This window comes from Melanerpes formicivorus, unplaced genomic scaffold (assembly GCF_026170545.1).
Source record: "Melanerpes formicivorus ecotype bairdi unplaced genomic scaffold, bMelFor1.0.p_v2 SCAF_30, whole genome shotgun sequence".
NCBI classification, from domain to species: Eukaryota; Metazoa; Chordata; class Aves; order Piciformes; family Picidae; genus Melanerpes; species Melanerpes formicivorus.
In genome coordinates, this window is record NW_027142382.1 from 7,899,167 (window position 1) to 7,924,683 (window position 25,517).

At 43.5% G+C, this 25,517-nt stretch overlaps 1 protein-coding gene across 9 annotated transcripts in view; it reads right to left on the reverse strand.

Moving 5' to 3' along the window:
* Nucleotides 1-25,517, reverse strand: part of SLC37A1 (solute carrier family 37 member 1) — a 47,271-nt gene that overhangs the window by 11,311 nt on the left and 10,443 nt on the right. For all 9 annotated transcript variants that reach the window (XM_068155212.1, XM_068155211.1, XM_068155210.1 and 6 more), the window contains 10 exons: nucleotides 25,115-25,250; nucleotides 23,566-23,642; nucleotides 21,854-22,020; nucleotides 21,086-21,123; nucleotides 13,428-13,508; nucleotides 9,150-9,281; nucleotides 5,933-6,023; nucleotides 4,464-4,526; nucleotides 2,482-2,567; nucleotides 1,786-1,834 (listed from right to left, as the gene is read on the reverse strand). In XM_068155212.1, coding sequence (XP_068011313.1) covers nucleotides 1,786-1,834; nucleotides 2,482-2,567; nucleotides 4,464-4,526; nucleotides 5,933-6,023; nucleotides 9,150-9,281; nucleotides 13,428-13,508; nucleotides 21,086-21,123; nucleotides 21,854-22,020; nucleotides 23,566-23,642; nucleotides 25,115-25,250 — 920 coding nt within the window. The remainder of the gene's footprint in view (nucleotides 1-1,785; nucleotides 1,835-2,481; nucleotides 2,568-4,463; nucleotides 4,527-5,932; nucleotides 6,024-9,149; nucleotides 9,282-13,427; nucleotides 13,509-21,085; nucleotides 21,124-21,853; nucleotides 22,021-23,565; nucleotides 23,643-25,114; nucleotides 25,251-25,517) is intronic.

A 25,517-nucleotide genomic window follows, 5' to 3' on the forward strand; every position in this document is an offset into this window, starting at 1 on the left:
CAGGCTGCTCTCCAGCCACTCTGACCCCAGCCTGTAGCACTGAATGGGATTGTCCTGTCTTAGTTTTAAGAGCAGAGAGAAATGACATTTTACCCCTCAAATGAAGTAAATTAGAAACGCTCTCACAGGGGATTGGAAAGAGTTGGAAGTTTAACTGGAAGTACTGTTCACACCTATAGACAGACATCACAAAACAACCAAATTCACTTACAGTCTCAGCCCAGTCCTTCCACCTGCACTTACAAAAACTTCTTTCAACTTTTCAAAACCTCTCCCAATTAGGCCAAAGCCCCAGGTCTCCCTTCCCCCCCACCCTTTCCCCCTATGCCTCTAGGCCCAAACGGTGCAGAAGAAATCCACTTTTCCCTGGCAAACCAGGCTGCCCAAGGCTGAAACCCTCCCTTGAAATACCAAACAACAGATCAGCTCCATCCAGGAGAAGAGGAGAGAGGAAAAGGGCAGAAAAGACAGTAATGTCTATTTATAGAGAGGAGTAGATGCAGGCATGATGGAATGAAGTAACAGATGATTACAATTTCCTGCATCCCCTCTGGAACTCCTGGAGGACCTCTCTGTGGTAGGACAGCTAGGCTAGTCCTCAACCCACAACAGCTCCCTTGAGCCCATTACAGAATTGAGAAAAAGCAACATACATTCCTAGCTTACTTCAGTGCTTACTGCAGGATGTGAATTATCAAAAACAACAGGAGATGGGTCTGAGTCAAAAAAGTGCTTCCCAGGGCTGTTGTGGATCCTGGTAGGTCAGAGAAAGGGGAAAAATCTGGCAAAACTGACTCTGGAGAGCATGACACGCTCACGGGATCCACCCATAAATCTCTCCTCTGCTCTTCTACAGCATCAAGCACCAGAGAGCCTTAAAACTTAATGAAGTCTTTAGGGTGGTGAGATGCTGCTATCTTAGATTTCACAGTATCACAGTATCACTAAGGTTGGAAGAGACCTCGAGGATCATCGAGTCCAACCTATCACCACAGACCTCATGACTAGACCATGGCACCAAGTGCCACATCCAATCCCCCCTTGAACGCCTCCAGGGATGGTGACTCCACCACCTCCCTGGGCAGCACATTCCAATGACTAATGACTCGCTCGGTGAAGACCTTTCTCCTCACCTCCAGCCTAAACCTCCCCTGGTGCAGCTTGAGACTGTGTCCTCTTGTTCTGGTCCTGGTTGCCTGGGAGAAGAGACCAACCCCTTCCTGGCTACAACCACATTTCAGGGAGTTGTAGAGGGCAATGAGGTCACCCCTGAGCCTCCTCTTCTCCAGCCTAAACAATCCCAGCTCCCTCAGCCTCTCCTCACAGGGCTGTGCTCAAGGCCTCTCCCCAGCCTTGTTGCCTTTCTCTGGACACCTTCAAGTGTCTCGATGTCCTTCTTAAACTGAGGGGCCCAGAACTGGACACAGTACACAACAGATAGAAAGCAGCAAGTGGTTAATGTTGCTGTCAAAAGCACTACAAATAATATTTAAACAGCCTCTGACATTTGGCATAGGGAATATAATAAAGCCTGTGCCAACACAACAAGCTCCAGAAAGAACACTAGTTAGATTAACTAAAGCATTATTCTCATGCCACCCTTCATGCATTTCCTAGCCCTCCTTCCTCATGCTGTATAAAGCCTGCAAGAAGTCATCAAGGAAAATTTGATTCCATGCTTCCTCCTCTCAGAGAAAATGTAGAAGGGAAAAAAAAAAAAAAGCATCAAAGGATTGTAAATTAAAAGTTAACAGAAAGCCAGACAAAGGATTTAGAACTACTCACCTACAGTGGCCTCAAGGCCCATTTTACTGACTGCAGAGAACATGTACAGCTGTAAAAACAAAACAAGCCAAGCATGATGAATATCAACATATGGACTAACCCTAGGTTCCTGATTTCCCCCATGTTAACTACAAAATATCTTAGCTGGCACTATGTGAAAGCTAGTTCTGGGTTTTTCAAGACCCTTTTAGACCACTGCAGAATGACTGTTTGATTTGCCACAGAAGGGAGACAAGGGGTCCTATTTCTCCTATTCCTCAGTGTGTCCTCTCAGAAGAAAGGGCTGTGTTACAAGACCAGTCAATTTTAAAGTCTCAGGTTGCCAGCTCTGACACAGCACAGAATCCTGTTCACAAAAGAATCAAAGATGCCCAACTGGCATTTTCCCAGAAGCTACAGCACAAAAATTTTCACTGTTGAGTGGTCAAAATTCTGGCTAAGAATCACACAACACATTGTATGAAGGAGTGATAAAACTTTCTATATAATCCTGTAACAAGCAATATGTTAAACTTCTTTGCTTAATTAGTAGAGGCAGCCCTAAGGTCCATGCTTGCTCACATGCTCGAGTTTTTATGTCAGCTTTTAACTTGGCCCAAACTCTTTCTATCTGAACTAGAAGGTGCTGTCTGCAGAGCTTCTCAAGCAATGCTGCCAAATCTCAGCCACAGTGGTAAGAGAGGTGCAAACTCTTACCGTGGGTGCTGCAAGCAATAACATCATTCCACAGGTTGATGCCCTCTTCTCCAGCCTGTCTGATATCAGGCCTGCCAAAATTCCACCTGAAACAAGACATGGGTGTGTGAGGAAAACACTCAGCATGTTTTACACAGAAGACATCAGTTACACTTAAGGAAACCCAACCCAGATTAGAATATGATACAACTTCTAATGCAGTTATACACAGCAGCACAGAGTGTGGGATTGACAACACAATTCACACTTCCCAATATCCTTATTAACCCAACTGGTTTTAACTTCAAGGGTAACAGAACAGACAGCTGCTATTCCTTGTTGTTTACTCCAACCAAATATCCAAGGTGACACGGGTCGGGGAGAGATGACACGGGTTGGGGAGGGATGACACGGGTCGGGGAGGGATGACACGGGTCGGGGAGGGATGACACGGGTCGGGGAGGAATAGAGATGGAAGAAATGTTTAGAAATCATTCTTTTGCAGCTTTTGAATGAAAACACCTTTTTATCAGGTGCCCCATTGCTGGCATTCTGGAATCCAGCTGTGCCCAGCTACTCACTGGTCTCTTAACTACTCACAGAAATCACAGAAAACATCCGTCTGGGAGAGACCCCAAGGACCATCCCATCCAATGCCTGACCCAGCACTGAAGAGTCGACACTAAACCATGTCTATGCCCCTCTAGACACATGCTCCAATTAGTACTTCTGTGTACAGTCATTGGCAGACACAAGAAGTAAGAAAAATCAAAGAGCCTCTAGTGATTAGCTGGAGAGAAAAACAACTACTTCATTTGCCCCAAGACCTACAATAGTTCATTTCCCTTGCTTGCGGTGCGACATGAACAGAGCACTCAAGAGTCAAGTTTATTGTTGCATCAAACACTGGCATGGTCTGCCCAGGGCAGTGGTGGAGCCACCATCCCTGGGGGTGTTCAAGTGGCATGTGGACCTGGCATGTAGGGACATGGTTTAGTATTGATCCTCCAAGTACTGGGTCATGGGCTGGACTGGATGATCTCTGAGGTCCCTCCCAACCAGATGTATTCTCTGATTTTGACAGGTGGTGTGACCAAAACTTACAGGCCAGAGCTGATGAAGCCATAAGATTCTGTAATATATGGCTCTTACAAACTGTACTGGACAATATGTGCTGGATGGGAGGTTGACCATGAGCCAGAAATGTGCTCTTGTGGCCAAGAAGGCCAATGGCCCAAGAAGGGGTGTGGCTAGTAGGTTGAGAGAGGTTCTCCTTCCCCTCTACTCTGCCCTAGTGAGGCCACATCTGGAGTATGGAGGCCACAGTTCTGGGCCCCTCAATTTAAGAAGGAAAGAGTCCAGAGCAGAGCCACAAAGATGATTAGGAGAGTGGAACATCTCCCTTGTGGGGAGAGACTGAGGGAGATGAGGGCTCTTTAGCTTGGAGAAAAACAGACTAAGGGGTGACTTCATTCATGTTTATAAATATGTAGAGGGTGAGTGCCAAGAGGATGGAGCCAGGCTCTGCTCAGTGGTGCCCAATGACAGGACAAGGGACAATGGGTGGAAGCTGAGGCATAGGAAATTCCATGGAATCATGAGGAAAAAGTTTTTCACTGTGAGGGTGATGGAACACTGGAACAGGCTGCCCAGGGGGGTGTGGAGTCTCCCTCTCTGGAGATATTCAAGACCCACCTGGATGTGGTCCTGTGCGATCTGGCATAGGTGATCCTGCTCTGCCAAGGGGGTTGGACTAGATAGTCTTTTGAGGTCCCTTCCAGCCCCTAACAATCTGTGACTCTGGATATCACTGGCTCTGTGAGTGGCTCAATTAAAGATATTTTGCTAGGTCTTCAACAACCAACACAGCTTTCAACCTAGCACCTCTACTGCTGCTTTTCCTGAGCTGGTCTGTTTAAGAGGGAAATATGGACTCAATGATCTTAGAGGTCTTTTCCAACCAAAACAATTCTATGATTCTGTGATTTATCCATAAAACTCACCAAAGATTCCACCCACATCAAACAGCGTAGAAAGGTCTCCAGCTCTTTTGGCATCAAGGTGCTCTAATGAAAGAAGAAAAACATTTGTTTCATTTCCAGACTACAAAATGTAGCAATCTCAACACAGTCTTGTCATGCTAGAATAAAAGCTTCTTACAGCAGAACTGTTTGTTCTCAGGAATAAACTGCCAGAAGCTGTCACAGTATATGACAATTAAGAACCTAACATAACTGTGTACTCAGACATAGTGTCTTCTGAATGAAATTATACCAATGGCAGGGTAGTTTCCTACTTTAACTGCTCATACAGTCCAAGCAATAGAGCTGTTAAAGTCTGGACTAACAATATTCTTGTGAGTGAATAGCCACTGATTCAGAAACAGTTAAGAGATGCTTGTGAGGCTCTTTAAAAGCATGATTAGTGTACATTTCATTCCCTTACAGAGCCCCATCCTGAAGCCTCCATCAATATGACCAGTAGTAGTTGTCATCATGCACTGTGCTGCTCCTGGGGACGAGGAAGAGTCACTGATTTCCTGAACTCCACCGTTTGCACATGTTTACCTTTAGTCTAATGGAGTTACTGCTAGGCTATGGGGTCAGGTTTCCAAAAGCACACCATGAAGCTGGGCTACCCAGCCCTATTGCATTAAACCTCAGGTTTCAAAAAGGAGCTGAATTGCTAAACCCCTTTGGCACTTTTTCCCCAGAGTCTCTGAGATACAACTGAAAGAGCAGTATGGGCTAAACCAGTGGGGTCAGTGGTAATCCTATGACCTCACCAACATCTGCCACAGCACAGCTGGCAGTGCTGTGGCAAGCATCAATACATTTTATTATTAAAAGCCTGCTGCTTACAAGGTACCCAGTCCTGCAGAAGCACTGATTATTCGGAGTCCACACATAACAGCCTCTAGCTGTAGGATTTGCATCTCTGCCTGTTTCTGTAGGGTGTTCAACCTGTCCCTCTCTGCTAGCTGTTACTGCCATACCTGTCCAGCATAGCTTTTTTGTTAGTTGGGGGTTTAAAGGCCGTATCATGGCTCACAAGACCACAGATTCCTCTGGCTGGGCTGAACTCCTTTCTCTACCCTGACAGCACAAACCAAAGCAGCAGTACTGAACAGATAAAGAAGCTCATTCAGGTTTTTCTTTTTTTTTTGGATATAAATTTAAATAAGCCACTTCAATCATGTCAAGACATTGTCAGAAAGCATACCTTTCTGACTGGTTTGCAAGAGCCAAACACAAAGCAAAGATGCTTGAAATTGTTGAAGCTAAATCAGATTCTTTGGGGTTTGTTTCGAAAATGCCCTGAATTCACAGAACTGAGAAATATGTTAGCTGGTGAGTTACAATTCTCCTGCTGCTGGAGCAGAGGGAGCTTGTTTCTGAAGCAGTAAAGTTTATTTTCTTATTTCAAGCTCTTATTCCCAGATACTTTATAGTCATAGCATTGTGATACTTACCTACATTTGTGATATAGAGGGGAAGCCAGAAGAGGAAAGTGTAGCTCACCAGCTTTGCAAACAGGAGACAAAGGGAGAATTCTATCACTCCCTGAGAGGGGAAAAGAAGGGGGGGGGTGGGGGGAGGGAAGAAAGAAAGTTAGTTTCTTGATAGAGGCTGCTATTTACTGTCAAATATCACCATGGCAAAGGAAGACCAATAGATGTTATCTATCTGGACTTTTGTAAAGCCTTTGACACTGTCCCCCACAACATCCTTCTAAGCTGGAGAGATATGGATTTGATGGGTGGACTGTCCAGTAGATAAGGAATTGTTTGGATGATCTCACACAAAGGGTAGTGGTCAATGGCTTGATGTCCAAATGGTGATGGGTGACAAGTGGTGTCCCTCAAGGGTCTGTATTGGGACCAGTGCTGTTCAGTATCTTCATCAACTATACAGACAGTGGGATTGAGTGCAGCCTCAGCAAGTCTGCTGATGATATCAACCACACCACTCAGCTTGGTAAGACTGAAGGATGGGATGCCATTCAGAGGGACCTGCGCTGAGGAGATTCTCATGAGGTTCAATAAGGCAAAGTGCAGTCTTGCACCTAGGTCAGGGCAATCCCACATATCAATACAGGCTGAGGGATAATGAAATTGAGAGCAGCCCTGCAGAAAAAGACTTGGGGGTGCTGGTGGATGAGAAGTTGGATATCAGTCAACAGTGTGCGCTGGCAGCCTGGAAACCCAATCACATCCTGGGCTGCATCAAAAGAAACATGTCCAGGAGGTTGAGTGAGGTGATTCTGACACTTTGTTCTGGTAAGACCTCACTTGGAGTACAGCATTCAGCTCTGGAGCCCTCAATACAGGAAGGACATGGACCTGATGGAGTGGACAGCCACGACAATGGTCAGGGAGCTGGAACTCCTCCGCTATGAGGACAGGCTGAGGGAGCTGGGGTTGTTCAGCCTGGAGAAGAAGAGGCTCTGGGGAAACCTGATAGCAGCCTTGTGGTACCTGAAGGGGGCCTACAAGAAAGCTGGGGAAGGACTGTTTATGAAGGCCTGTAGCAAAAGGATGAGGAGCAGTTGTTTTAAATTAGAGAAAAGCAGATTTAGATTGGATGTTAGAAATAAGTTCTTTACCACGGTGGTGGTGGAACACTGCAACTGGCTGCACAGTGAAGTGGTTGAGGCCACACCGCTGGTGATATTCAAGGTCAGGCTCAACAAGTGTCTGAGCAACTAAATCTAGTTGAGGATGCCCCTGCTCACTGCAGGGAGGTTGGACTAGATGACCTTTGGAGGTCCCTTCCAACCCAAATCATTCTATGACTCTCTGAAAACGGTTTCTACAGCTGGCATCTGGTCACAAGCAGTGTTCCTCAGGGTTCATGACTAGGGCCTGATCTCTAATATCTTCATCAGTGATCTGGATGAGGGGATTGAGTGCACCCTCAGTGAGTTTATAGATGACACCAAGCTGGGTGGCTGTATCAATCTGCTAGAGGGGAGGGAAGCTTTACAGCATGATGTAGACAGGTTACACTGATGGGCCAAGGTTTATTGTATGAGGTTCAACAAGGCCAAGTGCCAGGTCCTCCACTTGGGTCACAACAACTCCATAGTAAGCTATAGACCTGGGGATGTGTGGTTGGAAAGCTGTAACTTGGAAAGGGTCCTGGGGGTAGTGGTTGATATTTGACTGAATATGAGTCAGCAGTGTGCCCAGGTGGCAAAGAAAGCCAATGGCAGTCTAGCTTGTACTAGAACCACTGTGGCCAGCAACAACTGGGAGGTGATCATCCCCCTGCACTCAGCACTGGTGAGGCTGCACCAGTTGAGTTCTGGGCCTCTCACTATAAGGAGGACATGGAGTACTGGAGTGTATCTAGAGAAGGGCAACAAGGATCATGAAGGGCCTAGAGCACAAGTCCTATGAGGAGCAGCTGAGGGAGCTGGGGGTGTTCAGTCTGGATGGAGGAAGGAGGCAGCCAGCCTCTCTGCCTTGGCAGCATGCAACAGGACCAGAGGAATGGATACAAGCTGTGCCAGAGGAGGTTTAGCCTGGATATTAGGAAATATTTCTTCACTGAAAGGGTTATCAGACATTGGAATGGTTTGCCCAGGGCAGTGGAGGAGTCACCATCCCTGGAGGTGTTTAAACAGCATGTGGACCTGGGACTGAGGGATGTGGTGTAGTGTTGACCTTGCAGTGGTGGGTCAAAGGCTGGACTGAATGATCATGAAGGTCTCTTCCAACCAAACATATTCTGTGATTTGCTTTTGTAAGAATTCCCAAGAAGCACTCTTCCCCTGAGAGCACAAAGCTTACACTCAGAGCACACTCTCATGTCATTTTATTTACATACTTTCTCTTCTCATAATTGCACCAAATTGACAGAAGAGAGAACACTGCATTGAACAGGAAGGATTCGATACTGTTTGGAAAAACTGCTTCACTTCTTATCCTCATGTCAAGAGCTTTTATATATCATTATAGCAGATTTGGAGCATATTCAGGAGAAATTGGCATAGTTTGGTATTCTTTAGATCCTTCCTTCAGATGAGTCTGAGATTTCTCCCTTGTTTAACTCCTTACAAAAAGCCAGCTACCCAGTGGGATACAGTTTAAATCATTACATTGTAAGAGCAGGGCACAGACAGGGCATATGTCCACTTAAAAGAATAATTTGTTCCATCCTCTTTCCTGCTGCATACCTGTAAATTATACTTACTGTACAGGGCTGCAACAAAAATGCCAAATTCAACTAGTTTTCATTCCTTTCACCTTCTAATACATTTTTGTTTGAAACTGCATTTCTTAAAAGCTCTGGTGTGGAGTACTGCAGTTATCAGCATGGACTACACAGAGACACAGCTGACTGTACTTCACATATGGTTGTGACCATTCCCAAAACCACACAGGAAAAACACCACAGAGTTACAGAGATTCCAAGTGGCAGCAGTAGCAATTTTCCTACTCATTTCTTCCATTCTGAATGTGGCACTTGAAGCCAGGGTTTAATTAGTCGCGAGGTGTTGGGCGACAGGTTGGACTTGATGATCTCTGAGGTCTTTTCCAACCTGACTGATTCTATGATTCTAAATCTACTCTTCTCAATTTCAAACCAATCATCTACCACTCCATCTAGAACTTCATGGGAATATGAACTCTGTGGTGAAGCTGAGCTCTCAGAGGAAGAGGCAAGAAGAGCAGAGGCACTCACAGGTATTCGCAAAGCCCCAAGGAAGCTGATGGCTGATGTCCCATGTCTACCTTCCCCAGTGACCACAGTGCTGGAGTTCAGCAGCATGCTGCAATTTTCACTGTCAAGAAGCAAATGCTGCATTTCTGGATCCTGCAATTTTCCCCAGCAACACCATATGAAAAACAAAGGGAACAAAGCATCAACAGCAGATATCAAGGAAGCAGATAATTTCGAAACGTTGCAAAAAATAAAGACATGTTTTATCACAGAAAGCTACAGCTTCACCAACCTCTTCACTTGGATACACAGTGTACATAAACTGAGTATATACAGAGCATCAGGTGAAACAAGCCTGGTTGTTCATGTCTGAGAGCATAACACTCCATCACAGAATCAAGTTTCTGTGCTGTTGTGGCACGATTTCAAGTTGCCAACCCCAAGTATTAGAGTATGGTTTAATGGCACAAAACAATTGCCAGTCTTCCCTAATCCCACCACATAAATGAGCTCTAATTGAAGCTGACAATACACACATTTGTGTACAAAAGCATGCATTATTTTCCTTCTGCACATATATTAAGCCCATTTTTCAGATTCTGCAACATCATCTTATTCAGCAGTTTAAATACAGGCCATCTTTCCAATGGAATTATGGAGACCAAGTGCTTTACTTCCTCATTTTTTCACGTTTCACTTGAGCATTGGAATTCACACATGATAAACCCCTCAATTTTAGCAGTATTACTGAAGTTGTGAATGCCAAGTTCTTTACTAGCACCAGGGAGGATTTTACTTTAATAATTCCACTGGCTGCTAAGAATACTGTGGAGCAAGTTTGTGGAGCAAGTTATCCCTCAACAAGAATGAGCCATCCCTGTCTAGCCATGAGGACATCTTGTTATTTTTATCTATCCAGCACATTGAAGTGAGCTCTCAGAATAGAACTGGAAGTTTACATCTCACAGCTGTACACAGAAAAAGAGAATTCCAGTATAAATACTCCTGAATACTTCTTTTCCAATCCAGAAAAAGGATGAGATGCAGCTATTGTACACTGCACTGGTTAGGCCACACCTCGAGTACTGTGCCCATTTCTGGGCCCCTCAGTTTAGGAAGGAGGTTGACTTGCTGGAACGAGTCCAGAGAAGGGCAACAAAGTTGATGAGGGGCTTGGAACACAGCCCTATGAGGAGAGGCTGAGGGAGCTGGGGTTGCTTAGCCTGGAGAGGAGGAGACTCAGGGGTGACCTTATTGCTCTCTACAACTACCTGAAGGGGGGGTGTAGACAGGCAGAGGTTGGTCTCTTCTCCCAGGCAGCCAGTACCAGAACAAGAGGACACAGTCTCAGGCTGCGCCAGGGGAGGTTCAGGCTGGAGGTCAGGAGGAAGTTTTACACAGAGAGGGTGATTGCCCATTGGAATGGGCTGCCTGGGGAGGTGGTGGAGTCACCATCACTGGAGGTGTTCAGGAGGAGACTTGATGGGGTGCTTGGTTGCATGGTTTAGTTGGTTGGGTGGTGTAGGATGATAGGTTGGACAGGATGATCTTGAAGGTCTCTTCCAACCTGGTCTATTCTATTCTATTCTATTCTATTCTATTCTATTCTATTCTATTCTATTCTATTCTATTCTATTCTATTCCATTCCATTCCATTCCATTCCATTCCATTCCATTCCATTCCATTCTATTCCAACTTTTACCTACTCAAGGAGAAGCTTACCAAGCTCTGTACTTTTACTAGGTATGGATGTATTCTACGTACTGCCTTCTTTCTTCTAGTTCTTGTGCATTTGAATAAAGCCTTAGTGAAGAACTAAGTGTCAGGTTTGGCAGTAGGCTAAGTTAGTAAGGATAGAATGGCAGGCCATCCCATTTCCAGTAGTTATAACAAAGATGAAAACTTTCCAATTACTTCCAAGAAGTAAATAAATAAAAAGCAAGTGCTGGGCAAATTAAATTCTGGTTTTTTACACATAAGTCTAAGTAAGTTCTGCTTCTGACATAGTTCACTTAGCAGAAGACACTAGAGAACAATCTGGGCACCTGAGCCAGGACATTTAGCATAATTTCAGAAGTCAGCATCAAAAATATTTGCACAGGATAGATAAAGGATTGACAGGAAACACTGCCACTTGATGAAGCATTATCTAGAAGACAGGGGAAACATCTAGGGACCTCTGATACGGCACGAGTCCCTCCGGCACCATCGTAAGTATTTACCCTTTGAATTACTTGAGCCGCTTCAAAACTTGAATGATAGCAACTCAAATCATCAGGCCATCAGCACTTAAAAAAATAAATAAAAGGAAGGGAAAGAGAGAGGCAAAGGAAGAAAAAGAAGAAAAGGGTTTAAGCACTGAAGCTCCTCACTGGGTTCAATGAAAGACACTTCTAGACAGTATCCTAAGCTAGTATTTATTGCACAGTTTGAACAGCAACTTCAACCAGGACTGTGAAATAAAGCTGCTCATTCCTCATACAAGTACCTCTAATTCTGTTTAAGAAGAGTGGGCTAAATAATGAAGAGAAAGTGACCAAAGTCCAAACACTTTATTTAGCTCATCAGGCTGGAAACTTCTTTTGACAATATGGGATTTTTATGCCACACACAGATAAATGATAAATAAAACCAGCAGCTTGTGCTTGGCAGAGAACAGTTGTGCCAGTCTGTCCCAGACTGTGATTCAGCATATGGCACACTTAATCTCTGGGGAAGGACTCATTATCCCTCAATTTCTGTGTAATTTTTAAGAGGCCAATTTTACATAAGTAGTAATGAACACATAGATGTATTTAGGTCATGCAGCCAAAACCACATTCTGCTTTCAATCACTGCATACCCTGAATATTTGCTTTCTTTTCACAGTAATTGAAGAGGTCAATGAAAAATCAGAGTCTTTGAGGGAGACCCGCTCAAAAGTGCAAAACATCTGTTGTTTCTACAGGCACAAAAGCTGACTGCAATAATCAGCTCAGCATAGCTGTAACACAGCCACTGTAAAAAGGAAAGATCAGCTCTGCTTTGGCAGGAAAAATACCACCTTCTATCACTGGCAGAAAAAACAGGGAGTCCAAAAGAGTGACAAGCAAATATTTTTCATCTTTTATTGATTTAAAACTCTTGTGAGGACTCCGTACTACAAACATATAATCCAGCTGGGGGTGGGGCAGGACACAAGATGGAGAGGAGAATATTGGCAGGATTGCCAGCAAGTGCCCTCATTCTTTCTAATTCATATTGTCTCTGTCCTGCACACAAGGGAGCACCAGGCAGTGAGCAAGGGAGCACATTTTCCTTGCCCTCTTGTTATGCAGAATCTTTGCACAGGCTTACTGTAGAGGTACTAGCACAGTTAGAAAAGAAATCTTTGTGTACTAATTTGCCAACTATATTTATCTCTGTCTTCATGACTTGTCTGAAGTCACTCAGTGATATTTTTATAACTGCTCCCCTTATCTTCCAGATGGTTGTAAAAAAATACTACCAAATAGTTTCTGGAGACTGTTCTTGAGCAGCCCAAAACCAACGTGACTAAACTCAGTACAGAGCAGGTTAAAGCTGCACTCATCAGAATTATGAGAAAAATATTTCCTTAGAAAAAATGTCAAAACCTTTTCCATCAGCACTGATTCTTGCACCCTCTGAAGCCTGATTATTATTCTATGGGCAAAGAATGAAAAAAAAAGTCTGTAAAAGTCTGAAAGGAGTTCAAAAAAACCTCAGTTACTCTCTCAGGATATGATGTCCCCAGCATACTGAATACAAATACAAGATTTCAAAGGGATCTCTTCAGTTAAGGTCCATCACAAGATAAACTTTTTGCTCACAGAGAGGCAAACCCAGAATTTTCCAGTGAGAATTATCAGCACTTACAGTTAAAAGTTTTAATCATGATTCCTGTGAATAATTGCTCTATTTAGAACACTCCATCTCCAAGTATAATCCTGTTAAGTACATACATCTATTACACTTAAAAGGAGGAGAAGTGAGACTGCAAGGATGGCACAAGCATGATGTAAGTAGCTTAAGGACTTCAGATCTTTAAGTCTTTAAAATATTTTGCAGGAACTGTATAAAGATCACAAGAGAAAATCAACCAAGTAAATATCTCATTCAGCTTGGTTTGCAGTACTTATGCTAGATAAGGCTTAGTTCTCTTGCCTGAAGTTACATTTGTGTATCGAAGATTGATTTCAGCACCACAAGAGGAAGAGCAATATTTACTAAGAGTAAATTTACTGCAAACATTCAGTGTGCTTTGGGAATGTATTTTGCAACAATATATTACATTTTACCTCAGGTTTGCTGGTTTCCTTAGCATTCAAGGTTGTCTGGACTCTGAATCGAGATGCACCATTCAGGAAGGTTTTAGAACTCTGAAATAAACAAAATAAAATCCCTCATACTTTAGTTGCTTGGTTTTGACAGGATTATAACAGCGTTAATCAGTCCTCTGTAACAAGTGTCTTTGTGCATTTTAACTTCAATATAACTCCAAGTGGAGCATCTTTGGAGGTACTTAATGGATTACACAGACCTACAGCAATCTACACAAAGTCCTGTCACAAATTTATTTGAAGGTTAACTTGGTACTGTTTCTATACAGAAGTAACACATTAAATTAAGAGCACAGCCATGCCATTCTGAACATCTTTAACTGCTTTCTCCTTTACTGAACTTTCACTGACATTGCAAACAGTTTTTTCTCATAGGCAGGTAATAAATACAGAGGTTGAAGGGTTTCAAGAAAACCTTGATTCTTCATCTCCCTATCCCTTATTAAAGAAATACCCCTTTAGGATATAGTAAGCATATTTTTCTAACTCAGAATGGATGATGCTTTTGTGGGCAGGAGGGTTAATTAAAAGTCTGAGCATCTCAGGCATGGTCAGTAGTGAAACAAAGGTAAGAAGCCACATTTTAGGCCCCAGATGGACCTGCTTTTTATACTTACTTATTAGCAAGTATATTAGCTTATCAGCTCACACCAGAATTTCATTCATTGGAAAATGTAATTCTGAGATCTTTGGTTTAAAAAGATTTACCAGGGACATTGAGGTTTGCATGCTGAATTAAATAAACAGCTTCAAAGGAGGTTTGCATCCAGGCAGGGACAACCTGTTGCTAAGATCAGAAGAGGCACTGTGTATTCTTCAGGGTTGAGATGTTTAAGAGTCTAATCACACTCTGGATGTCACATTAAACCCACCTCTCACCAAAAAAACCCCAAACAAACCCCAAAACCCTGAACACCACCAAAATAAAAAAGAAATCCCCAAACTATGCCTTATGTCTATACCCCAAGGCCACCACCATAAATCAAAAACCAATGCCCAGCCTGACTGAATGTTGTAATCCAAAACTAATCACTAGCTAATTCTTCCCCCACAATATAAAGATCTGTATTGCAGCAGTGCTTAGGCAAGCTTGCTATTCACTGACCAAATCCTTCCAAGGCAAAAAACTTTTCAGAACAAAACTAAGCAATTTCTGATGCTCAAATATAGAATGGAGTTGGAAGCAGTCTTGGGCATACATTCTCCAAACCAAACACCACCCAAATCCTTTGGGCCTGGTAAAACAGGTTTTTAACATTTTATCTTGCAGAAAATGAGGCTCTTGTCAAAAAAAGTGATTTCCCAGAACCTATCGGGAAGAAAATCCATTAACTAGAAACAAGTCATCCACATCTCTAGTCAGCAGCTCATCAGAGGGAAAAAAATTACTTTTCTATTTGACTGTCAAAAATAAGATTTACTGTGGTAAGGAGGAAATATCTGGGGAAAAAGACCTAGACTGAGAGGCTACACATTTAATACTTGTCATTTCTTTCTCCTTCTCATAAGGTAAAAGCTGCAGCCTGGTGTATTTTAAATGCACAAGGACTATGCCACAGGAGTTCAAGAGACCTAAGTTTCCTGGAAATACAAAGTCAGGATGAAGGAAGCTCCTAGAACATAAAGACAGGTCTCAATGAATATGCTGCAACAAACATGTTTACCTATGAATGAAAAAGAGACAGACAGGAAAGATGACAAGCAATGAAGCCAATTCTAAATCAACACATTTCAAAAATGCTGTTAAATCTACTCTCTAACTTCCATTATGAAAGTGCAGCAAGGCTTAATAAATGCACACCGACTTCTTGCTTGCATTTGTCGTAGGTACAGCCTATGACAAAGGCACAGATTAGGCCTAGCATTTTATCGTGCTCAAATATTTGTTTTGAAACAATTGTCAGTTTGATAAATCAGAGCCAAGGTGAATACAAGCAAATCAAGCCAGAAATTCCTGAATAACAAATAAGAACCCTGCATTCAGGGCTCTGTGCCTGCCTCTCCATCTGTGCTCCTGGACATTTCAGAAATCAGATTACTCACCACCACAAACTCTGCAGAAATATTGGTCTCATGATCGTGCTGCAAATAAACAGCAGACCAAATTCCCCCAAGATAGTGGTGTGGCAATGCCAGCGACGAGCAGTGTGAGCAATCTGGCAGTGCAGGCCTAGAGCCTGACATGGTGGGAGGCCATGCTCAGAATAAGTGCAAAGCCAGCTAGCAGTGGAGCAAAACAGTGCTGTGCCTGCAGCATGGAACTAAAACAGGACACTGGTAGCTATAAACATGGACAGTTATCTTGGGACAACAGGACATGCACCTGCATCAACAACCTCGTTGTGTCATTAGTAGTTGGACCAATAATCTGTAATAGTGCAATGTGTGGTCACTCATAGGGAACCAATGGAGCTATGCCAACGAGGCTCTCCGAGTTTATATAAGTTGTAGCAGCTGCCTTGCTACGCACTTCTGCCTTTCCTGTCTCCTGTTTCTTCTACACTTTACAGTGCTATACTTGCACTACAGGACTGCTCCATAGGCCTGCACCTCAGGCCTGCACCATAGGCCTGCACCACTGGAACAATAAAGGAACAATACTCGATCACATTGGTCAGCCATATTGATTCCCAATCTCCGTCGTCCTACATAGTGGTATCACACAGAGATGAATCTGACCCATAAATCTTACTCTAAGTCTACCTTATGTTCTTCCCTCATGCTGAGCATTTATTTCAGGTGTGTTTAAACTGGCTTCATTCCTCCACAGCGAGGTTCCATTTTTGGCACCAGCTGGCAGAGCTGCCTGCACCTAACCAAAACTTCTGACCAAAGTGACCTACTACAGCCTAAAGAGCAAAGCTGGTGTGTATGTGTTGGTTTTTTTTTTGTCTTGGGAAAAAACATTTCTAACTATTTGCCAAAGAACACAGGCTGTGCAGGTTGTCACGGAAATGACAGGAAGACTTGTGGATGTCAGCATATGGAATAGGGAAAGAAGTTCTACCTTTTGCTCTGGAGAGCAAGGTTCCAGGAAAACATTTCATTTTCTGAGACTGGGGGAAAGGGTGGTGAATGGAAGTGGGAGGGAAGCTCCTAAAACACTAAAATTTTGCTTAAAATATCATGGCAAGTAGATATTGAATGCCAGATTTTTCCACAGCAGCTTCTTGAGACATACAAGCCACACACTGCGTACAAGCCTTTGGTTATGCTTTCCAGTAAAAGCACATCTGAAACAAATAACAAGCATTTAATTCCACTAAGTTTAACAGTAAGTTCTGTAAACATGATGCTATAGGTATTAAAAACAGTGACTGAAATGCCCATGAGAGCGTTTCTGAGCTCCATAAAATCTAAGGAAGAAAATCCCTCAAGAGGCTCTACAAGTCACACAACATTTCTATACTTGACAGAAGGTACTTTTAAGAAATGAAAGAATTAAATTACAAGCACACAACACATTGTAAGCACACCTTATCTCACAGTAACAACCTAAGATAGGAGTTTCAGAGACCACTAAGAGTATTCAGAGGTTTCATCAGGAGCACTTCAAGAGGAGAGAAAAAAATAATCCATTAACTAATACAGACAAGAGAGACAAGAAAAGTCACCTAGTTACCACTCAAAATGAGAGCATTTAAAGTGTAAAAAGCCATCTATATGAAACTATTAAGAGAGTGTTGAAGAATCAGCTATCATTCCTGTACAATCTACCTGTGAGATTTGCATAGTTCAGGTATACCTCCACATGGAGACCATCTCCATGTGTAATCCCCTAGCACAGGAAACCTACGTACGTTCCTATAGAACATTCCCTTCAATACGTTCCCCAACAGCCCTGATTTGCCCTCACTCATGTGAGACCTAAGACTTTCTTTGCCCATCTTCCCCTACTACTCTTCCAAAAAGCTAGCTGAAAATGTGGCAGACCTGATTGCTGGGATCCAAAGAAGAAAAAGCCTGGAGCAACATGCTGCTCTAGGTTTTGGTTACAGAGGAGACAAGCACATACTGGAGTCTTACGGAACATGAAACAGACGAATCACAGAATCATAGAATCATAGAATCAGTAAGGTTGGAAAAGACCTCAAAGATCATCAAGTCCAACCTATCACCCAACACCATCTGATCAACTAAACCATGGCTCCAAGTGCCACATCCAAGCCATTTTGTAACACTTCTAGGGATGAGGCCTCCACCACCTCCCTGAGCAGCACATTCCAGTGCCAGTTTTGGGAAGAACTTTCTCCTCACCTCCAGCCTGAACTTTCCCTGGCATAGCTTGAGACTGTGTCCTCTTGTTCCGGTGCTGGTTGCCTGGGAGAGGAGACCAACCCCCTCCTGGCTACAACCTCCCTTCAGGTAGTGGTAGAGAGCAAGAAGGTCTCCCCTGAGCCTCCTCTTCTCCAGGCTAAGCAACCCCAGCTCCCTCAGCCTCTCCTCACAGGGCTGTGCTCCAGACCCCTCCCCAGCCTTGTTGCCCTTCTCTGGACACCTTCAAGTGTCTCAAATGTCCTTCCTAAACTGAGGAGCCCAGAACTGGACACAGGACTCAAGGTGTGGCCTAACCAGTGCTGAGTACAGGAGGAGAATGACCTCCCTGCTCCTGCTGGCCCGCAGACACACTCCTAAACAAAACAGGGCTATAAATGACATTCTGTTAAGAGAAGTTATCCTAATGCTCTCCTTTTTGCTACCCTTACTTGCTTTTTATTTTTCTCTTGTTCTATTTGGATTGCCTCCCTCCTCTTGGATCACAGCTAAGCCAGGCAAGAAAGGAACTCTTCATATGTGGTACCTAAAGCTTCCTAAGGCACATCTTTCTGCCACTGACATGGTTTTCTATATTTCTTGAGTACATGAACTGTTGTATGTGAACTTTGGTTTCAAAAGCACTGGGCAAGCTCCCTTGTACTAGAGCTTAACTACTTCCAATCTTCTTTTAAAACAGTGTTTAAACAACCTTCCATTAATACTTAACGGCAAAATTTCCCTTTCAGAAAGGCACAGGGAAGTATTCACACAATGTTCAGCAACCCCAAGGACGCTTAGACATCTGCACATACACTCACACTTCAATCCCGCTTCAATGATGCCTTAAACAGTCAATCTTGTGTTGAGAGTCATATAGAATAGAATAGAATAGAATAGAATAGAATAGAATAGAATAGAATAGAATAGACCAGGTTGGAAGAGACCTTCAAGATCATCCTGTCCAACCTATCATCCAACACCACCCAACCAACTAAGCCATGCAACCAAGCACCCTGCCAAGTCTCCTCCTGAACACCTCCAGCGATGGCAACTCCGCCACCTCCCCGGGCAGCCCATTCCAATGGGCAATCACTCTCTCTCTACAGAACTTCTTCCTAACATCCAACCTAAACCTCCCCTGGCGCAGCCTGAGACTGTGTCCTCTTGTTCTGGTACTGGCTGCCTGGGAGAAGAGACCAACCTCTGCCTGTCTACAACCTCCCTTCAGGTAGTTGTAGACAGCAGTAAGGTCACCTCTGAGTCTCCTCCTCTCCAGGCTAAGCAACCCCAGCTCCCTCAGCCTCTCCTCATAGGGTTTGTGTTCCAAACCCCTCACCAACTTTGTTGCCCTTCTCTGGACTCGTTCCAACAAGTCAACCTCCTTCCTAAACTGAGGGACCCAGAACTGGACACAGGACTCGAGGTGTGGCCTAACCAGTGCAGTGTACAGGGGCAGAATGACCTCCCTGCTCCTGCTGGCCACACTGTTCCTGATGCAGGCCAGGATGCCATTGGCCCTCTTGTCTGCCTGGGCACACTGCAGGCTCATGTTCAGCCTACCATTGACCAGTCCCCCCAGGTCCCACTCTACCTGGCTGCTCTCCAGCCACTCTGACCCTACTTGTGATCCGGGAAGAATGCATTCCACAGCTTGTGTGTGTGGTAGTCTGTTAACAGCTTAGTGAAGCTCACCTCCTTCTCAAAATTTAAGCCCTTGAGGTATAAACTCTCACAGTAGCATGATCCACTGTCTTGATATCAGTAAAACATGTGATTATTATAAAAACTTAGCGTATTAACAAAACAAAAAAACAAAAAGCCACCAAAAAACTCCACCAAAAAAAATCTGTGTAAAAAAAGCATCTCTATTGCATGAGGATTTAAAAATCTGACAGACAAGTCCTTAACAATTTGATCCAATAGAATAGGATAGGATAGGATAGGATAGGATAGGATAGGATAGGATAGGATAGGATAGGATAGGATAGGATAGGATAGGATAGAATAGAATAGAATAGAATAGACCAGGTTGGAAGAGACCTTCAAGATCATCATGTCCAACCTATCATTCAACACCACCCAACCAACTAAACCATGCAACCAAGCACCCCATCAAGTCTCCTCCTGAACACCTCCAGTGATGGTGACTCCACCACCTCCTCAGGCACCCCATTCCAATGGACAATCACTCTCTCTGTGTAAAACTTCCTCCTGACCTCCAGCCTGAACCTCCCCTGGCGCAGCCTCAGACTGTGTCCTCTTGTTCTAGTACTGGTTGCCTGGGAGAAGAGACCAACCTCTGCCAGTCTACAACCCCCCTTAAGGTAGTTGTAGAGAGCAATAAGGTCACCCCTGAGTCTCCTCTTCTCCAGGCTAAGCAACCCCAGCTCCCTCAGCCTCTCCTCACAGGGCTGTGTTCCAAACCCTCACCAACTTGGTTGCCCTTCTCTGGACTTGTTCCAGCAAGTCAACCTCCTTCCTAAACTGAGGGGCCCAGAACTGGACACAGTATGTCAAAAGCTATGTCAAATTTAGACCTACCACAAGCAGAGGGTAGGGCCATACCATGTCCAGAGGTCCTGTCTCTTCCAACTGAAACTATCCTGTGATGCTACATCAACTAAAGCATTGATTTGTCATGTGACCCATACCTCTAAGCACAGATTATCTCTCTCCTTTTCACAGCCCTTTGTTAATGTCAGTTTGCATTAAATAAAGACCATATTATATCATGACTGTCACAGACTGATTGCTCCAATCTCTTCTCCAACCTCAGCTTCATATCCATCCCTTACTTCCTCTTTTTCCTAGCCACGTGCTCCTGCTGTCCTACCTTCTACCAAAAGGAACCCCCCACCTTCCCTCCCCTGCAGATGCAAGGTTTATTGACACTATGTCAGCAAAAGAGGTGTTGGCTCTCTCCACAATGCCTAGTACAGGATTCTCAGTAAGACTCCTCCCAAGATACAGTTAGCAGCTCTCTTGTTATGCCATACCTAAGCAAGGCAAGCAACAGCAGGAGATGGTCAAAATGCTCTGAAGATACTCAAGAAGACTGGAGGAATGTAATAAAAATAAATAACAATGCAAAAAGAACCATTTTTACTTGGTTTACTCTGGTAAGATCATCTATTCCAAAACTGCAGTTAAAACAAACTCACCTCTTGATTCACATTGCTTTAATTGTTAGTAAGCTACTAGTTTATCAGTGAAGCACAGAAGAACAAGCATTCACCCAAACACAGGGCCAGCTATAACAGCCTGGCACAAAAGTGGCACACAGAGTATCTCATTTCCAGAACTATCAAAATAAACACGTGTATTAGGAAGCGAAAATCAAAACAGAAGTATTGACTTACACTGGATGGTGTGCAGGAGCAACTTACATCTTTAGGATCTGAAATATAATACCATGCATAGTTAATAGTGAAACCAAGCATAATGGGTATCTCTTAAAACACAAGTAGTCTAATTTACTGACAGTAAACCAACAGCACAGACAACACAGAAGTAGTTATTGTAGAAATGTCTATCTGTAGCTTTAGAGAAAAATGAAAGAGCGCTCCATGGTACCCTTCCCATCCTATGGCCACACCGAGTTCTATTCTGGGAGTCCAACTCATAACAGCATTTGAATTACATTTGCAGAAATGTTTACTGCCCAAGATAGGACAGTCACAGTAAAATGAGCATCCAAACTAATACATGAGTCTACATAGGGTCAAGGCAGGGCATTCCTTTTTCAGTTCCAGTTCAAAGTGACAAAGCTTGGTCTCTCTGCCAACTGCTGTATTTCATAGTACAGAATATGGATGGCATGGGTTGAATGATAGCATAGATTAGAGATTACAGCCAGGTGGGACTTTCTTCTAAGATACACTTGAATAATTTATGAAGACAAGGAACCAACAACAGGGCACTGAATTGAGTTCTGAAGTGTCACTCTGTTGGGTATGCCAGTCTCGGTGTATAAACTCTTTAGACATACACAGGTTCTTCTAGCATGAAGCTCTTTAAGTACCGGCCCAGCATGAGGAATATACTTTGCACAGGGTCATTTAGCTTAAAAACCTTGGTTTTCCACCCATAATGAGCCCTCCATGGTTTTATCCCATAACAGCACTTACGTTCAATAAGAAACAGGAAGCAAACAATCCCCATCACAGCAATGATAACACCAGGCATCACGAAGGAGAGACCCCAGCATGTTGACACCCAGTAAGCAGCAATTAGAGATCCCAAGATATTTCCCACTGAAGTGTGTGAGTTCCAGACTCCCATGATCAAGCCTCTCCTGCATTTAAAAGAACAACATAAACGTTTCTTACTATTCCAACACTAAGCATCACCATGTTCAGAACTAGTGGGGGGTGGGGAGATTTAAAGTAACAAAAAGAAAGGTGGAATCAGTTGCCATGTATCTTTTCTAAAGTTAAATCTTCACATTTCTCTAAACTTATTAGAAGACATTACACAAAACCAGACTTAATAGAGTTACACCCTGACAACTGCACTGAAACACAAATGGAAACACCAGAACTTCCACACTGAAATGGCATAACAGCAGTATTTATTAAAAGTGGGCTTAGACAATTTAGTTTGATAAACTAAATATTTACCACAGAAAACTGTTGTGACATGAGAGTGAATATTTTAAACAGATGTACAAACTGATCAGCCTAACAAAGGAAACTCTTCTCAAACATCTACATAAGTGCCCATTTCATCCAGAAAAAAAAAACAAACTACTGAAGCAAAAGAATCATAGAACATTAGAGGTTGGAAGGGACCTCCAGGGATCACTGAGTCCAACTTCCCTGCCAAAGCTAGGGCAGGCTGCACAGGAATGCATGCATGTGGGGTTTGAAAGTTTTCAGAGAAGATGACTCCACAGCCTCTCTGAGCAGCCTGTTCCAGTGCTCTGTCACCCTCACTGTAAAGAAGTTTCTCCTCATGTTGAGGTGATACCTTCTATGTTCAAGTTTGTATCTGTTCTTCCTTGTCTTGTTACTGTGCACCACTTAAATGAGATTCGACCTCTCCACTTGACATCCACCCTTCAGATACTTTAGACATTGATGAGATCCTCTCTCAGTCTTCTCTTCTCAAGACTAAACAGCCCCAGGTCTCTCAGTCTCTTTTCGTAGGGGAGATGCCCAAGTCCCCTAATCTGCACTGCACTGCACTGGTTAGGCCACACCTCGAGTGCTGTGCCCATTTCTGGGCCCCTCAGTTTAGGAAGGAGGCTGACTTGCTGGAGTGCATCCAGAGAAGGGCAACGAAGTTGGTGAGGGGCTTGGAACACAAGCCCTATGAGGAGAGGCTGAGGGAGCTGGGGTTGCTTAGCCTGGAGAGGAGGAGACTCAGGGGTGACCTTATTGCTCTCTACAACTACCTGAAGGGAGGTTGTAGACGGGCAGAAGTTGGTCTCTTCTCCCAGGCAACCAGCACCAGAACAAGAGGACACAGTCTCAGGCTGCACCAGGGGAGGTTTAGCCTGGAGGTTAGGAGGAATTTTTACACAGAGAGAGTGATTGCCCATTGGAATGTGCTGCCTGGGGAGGTGGTGGAGTCACCATCACTGGAGGTGCTCAGGAGGAGACTTGATGGGGTGCTTGGTTGCATGGTTTAGTTGATTAGGTGGTGTTGGATGATAGGTTGGATGCAATGATCTTGAAGGTCTCTTCCAACCTGGTCTGGTCTATTCTATTCTATTCTATTCTATTCTATTCTACTCTACTCTATTCTATTCTATGACAGGTATTTAAATTCCATATAATATTACAGTCCAGAATGTATTGATTTGTACTTCCAAGACTTTGGATTACATAATATTTACCTTCCTTTTCCAAACCAGTTGCCAATACATGTAACAACACTCGGCCAGCCAGTAGTTTGCACCAACCCATTGGCTATCTGAAAATATACAAAAGTAATAATAAATAAACATACACTATAGTAAGTCAGGCTCCTACAGAAGCCCTGCCAAGTGCTGTATTGGAAAGAGGAAACTTTGGGTTTGGAATTTTACTGGGGAAGGGCAGGGTTTGAAAGCATTTTTCCCCAAGAATAAACAGGTTACGACGGTTTGCGGAGACTCTCCAGTCATTTTATGATTTAAACCACAAAAGACTGTATTTCAATCTCATGCTTATTAAAAACCACACTGCACTGAACTGAACAGAGAAACAAATTCCCCATACTCAACAACAACATAATACTTTTGTCAGTTTGAACACACAGCAAAGCATGTTTGCAATCAAAACAGATAAAAGCCAGCAGAAAACTGGAGGAGGTTGGAGAAATTAAAACATTAACTGTCAGATGCTTACCAGACACCTGTAAACAGAGGACAAACTTAATTTACTAAATTCAGGCTGAAGAATGGAGTATTTCAGCCTCCACATTGCACAGAGCATAATCCTAATTCATCTCAACAGCTAAAATGCTCCCTGTTTGGAATTACACATTAAAACAAAGACCACAAGACAGGAATTCATACGTAAAATGAACATTTGAACACACAATGAAACAACCTCATTATACCCAGCAAAACCAATTAGGCTGGTGATAGGAGAACATCCTTGGTATTACAGGATTCACTGACCAGACTGAGCAGTGCAGCACTGGCAGAGTTAGTATAGCTTAACCCTAAGGAACCCAGCCTGTCTTTTAAACAAGGTTAAGCCAGGAGTGCTGGATGACTTGGTGGAATGGTTAATAAAAGCCTGCAGTACCCATGTTAGTACCACTGCCTGCCACGTTGCACAATCCCATGCAAACATGCCAGCAACAGAAGTGCTGCTACAATGACACAAAGAAAGCAGCAATGCAAGGTGCAGACCTGTCCAAAATGACACTGAAATCCTAACCGTTATGCTGGTCCTGAGCATTTAAGCCAATGGTAAATATTCTTGTGACACCTGACTAGATGTACAAGTGCTCTGAAAAAACCCAATGAATCCTGTGACAGAAACTGCTTGTTCTCAGCCACCAATGTGGGAGACTGTTCATCACTAGCAGCATAAATACAATTTTCCTGCAGAGAAAGCCAGGATGTGTCACTCAGGTGCTGGCAGGCTGACAAAAGTAAATACATTTGTTTTAAATACATTTGCCCACGTTTAAGCTTGCAAAGATTTGATCATTGATTTGACACATACTGAAAGATATTAATTTGTTTTCAAAGTTTTTTCCCACAAAAAAAGTAATCAGAAATACACCCAGAGCCTATCCACTCTGTCATTTTTGCCTGTTATCAACAACAGCAACGACCTATGTCAGCGTTTACATCCCACAGCTAATCACTGCTTGCACCTGAAAAACCAACAGTACAACACTTAAGAGCGCCATGGAAACTCAGAGCATCTAAATAGCATCATGCCTACCTGGGCCATTATGTAAAACCACAGGTTATGTATGTTATAGAAATAACCCAATCCAAACATTGCTGTGAAGAGTCCGCTAGCAAGCATCCCAACGGTCAGGTAGTAGCGGATAGGCAGCCGCTCTCCTATTATGCCACTTGGAACATGGATGGGAACAAAAACAAAGGCAATAATTAAAAATTAAATCATACCCCAAGTTTTCCCAAATTAAAAATATTGTGTGACAATTCTGGTTGAGGAGAGGTTTTCCTGGTCACTCATGCTTTCCTTCACAGAAGCGAGTAAGCACCCATACCATGTGACAGGGAGATAAAACCAACAAACATTTGATGCTCACTAATTGTCAACCACTGACACGGCACAGCCATCTTTCAGGGAGATACTCACCTGAAGCACATTGGAA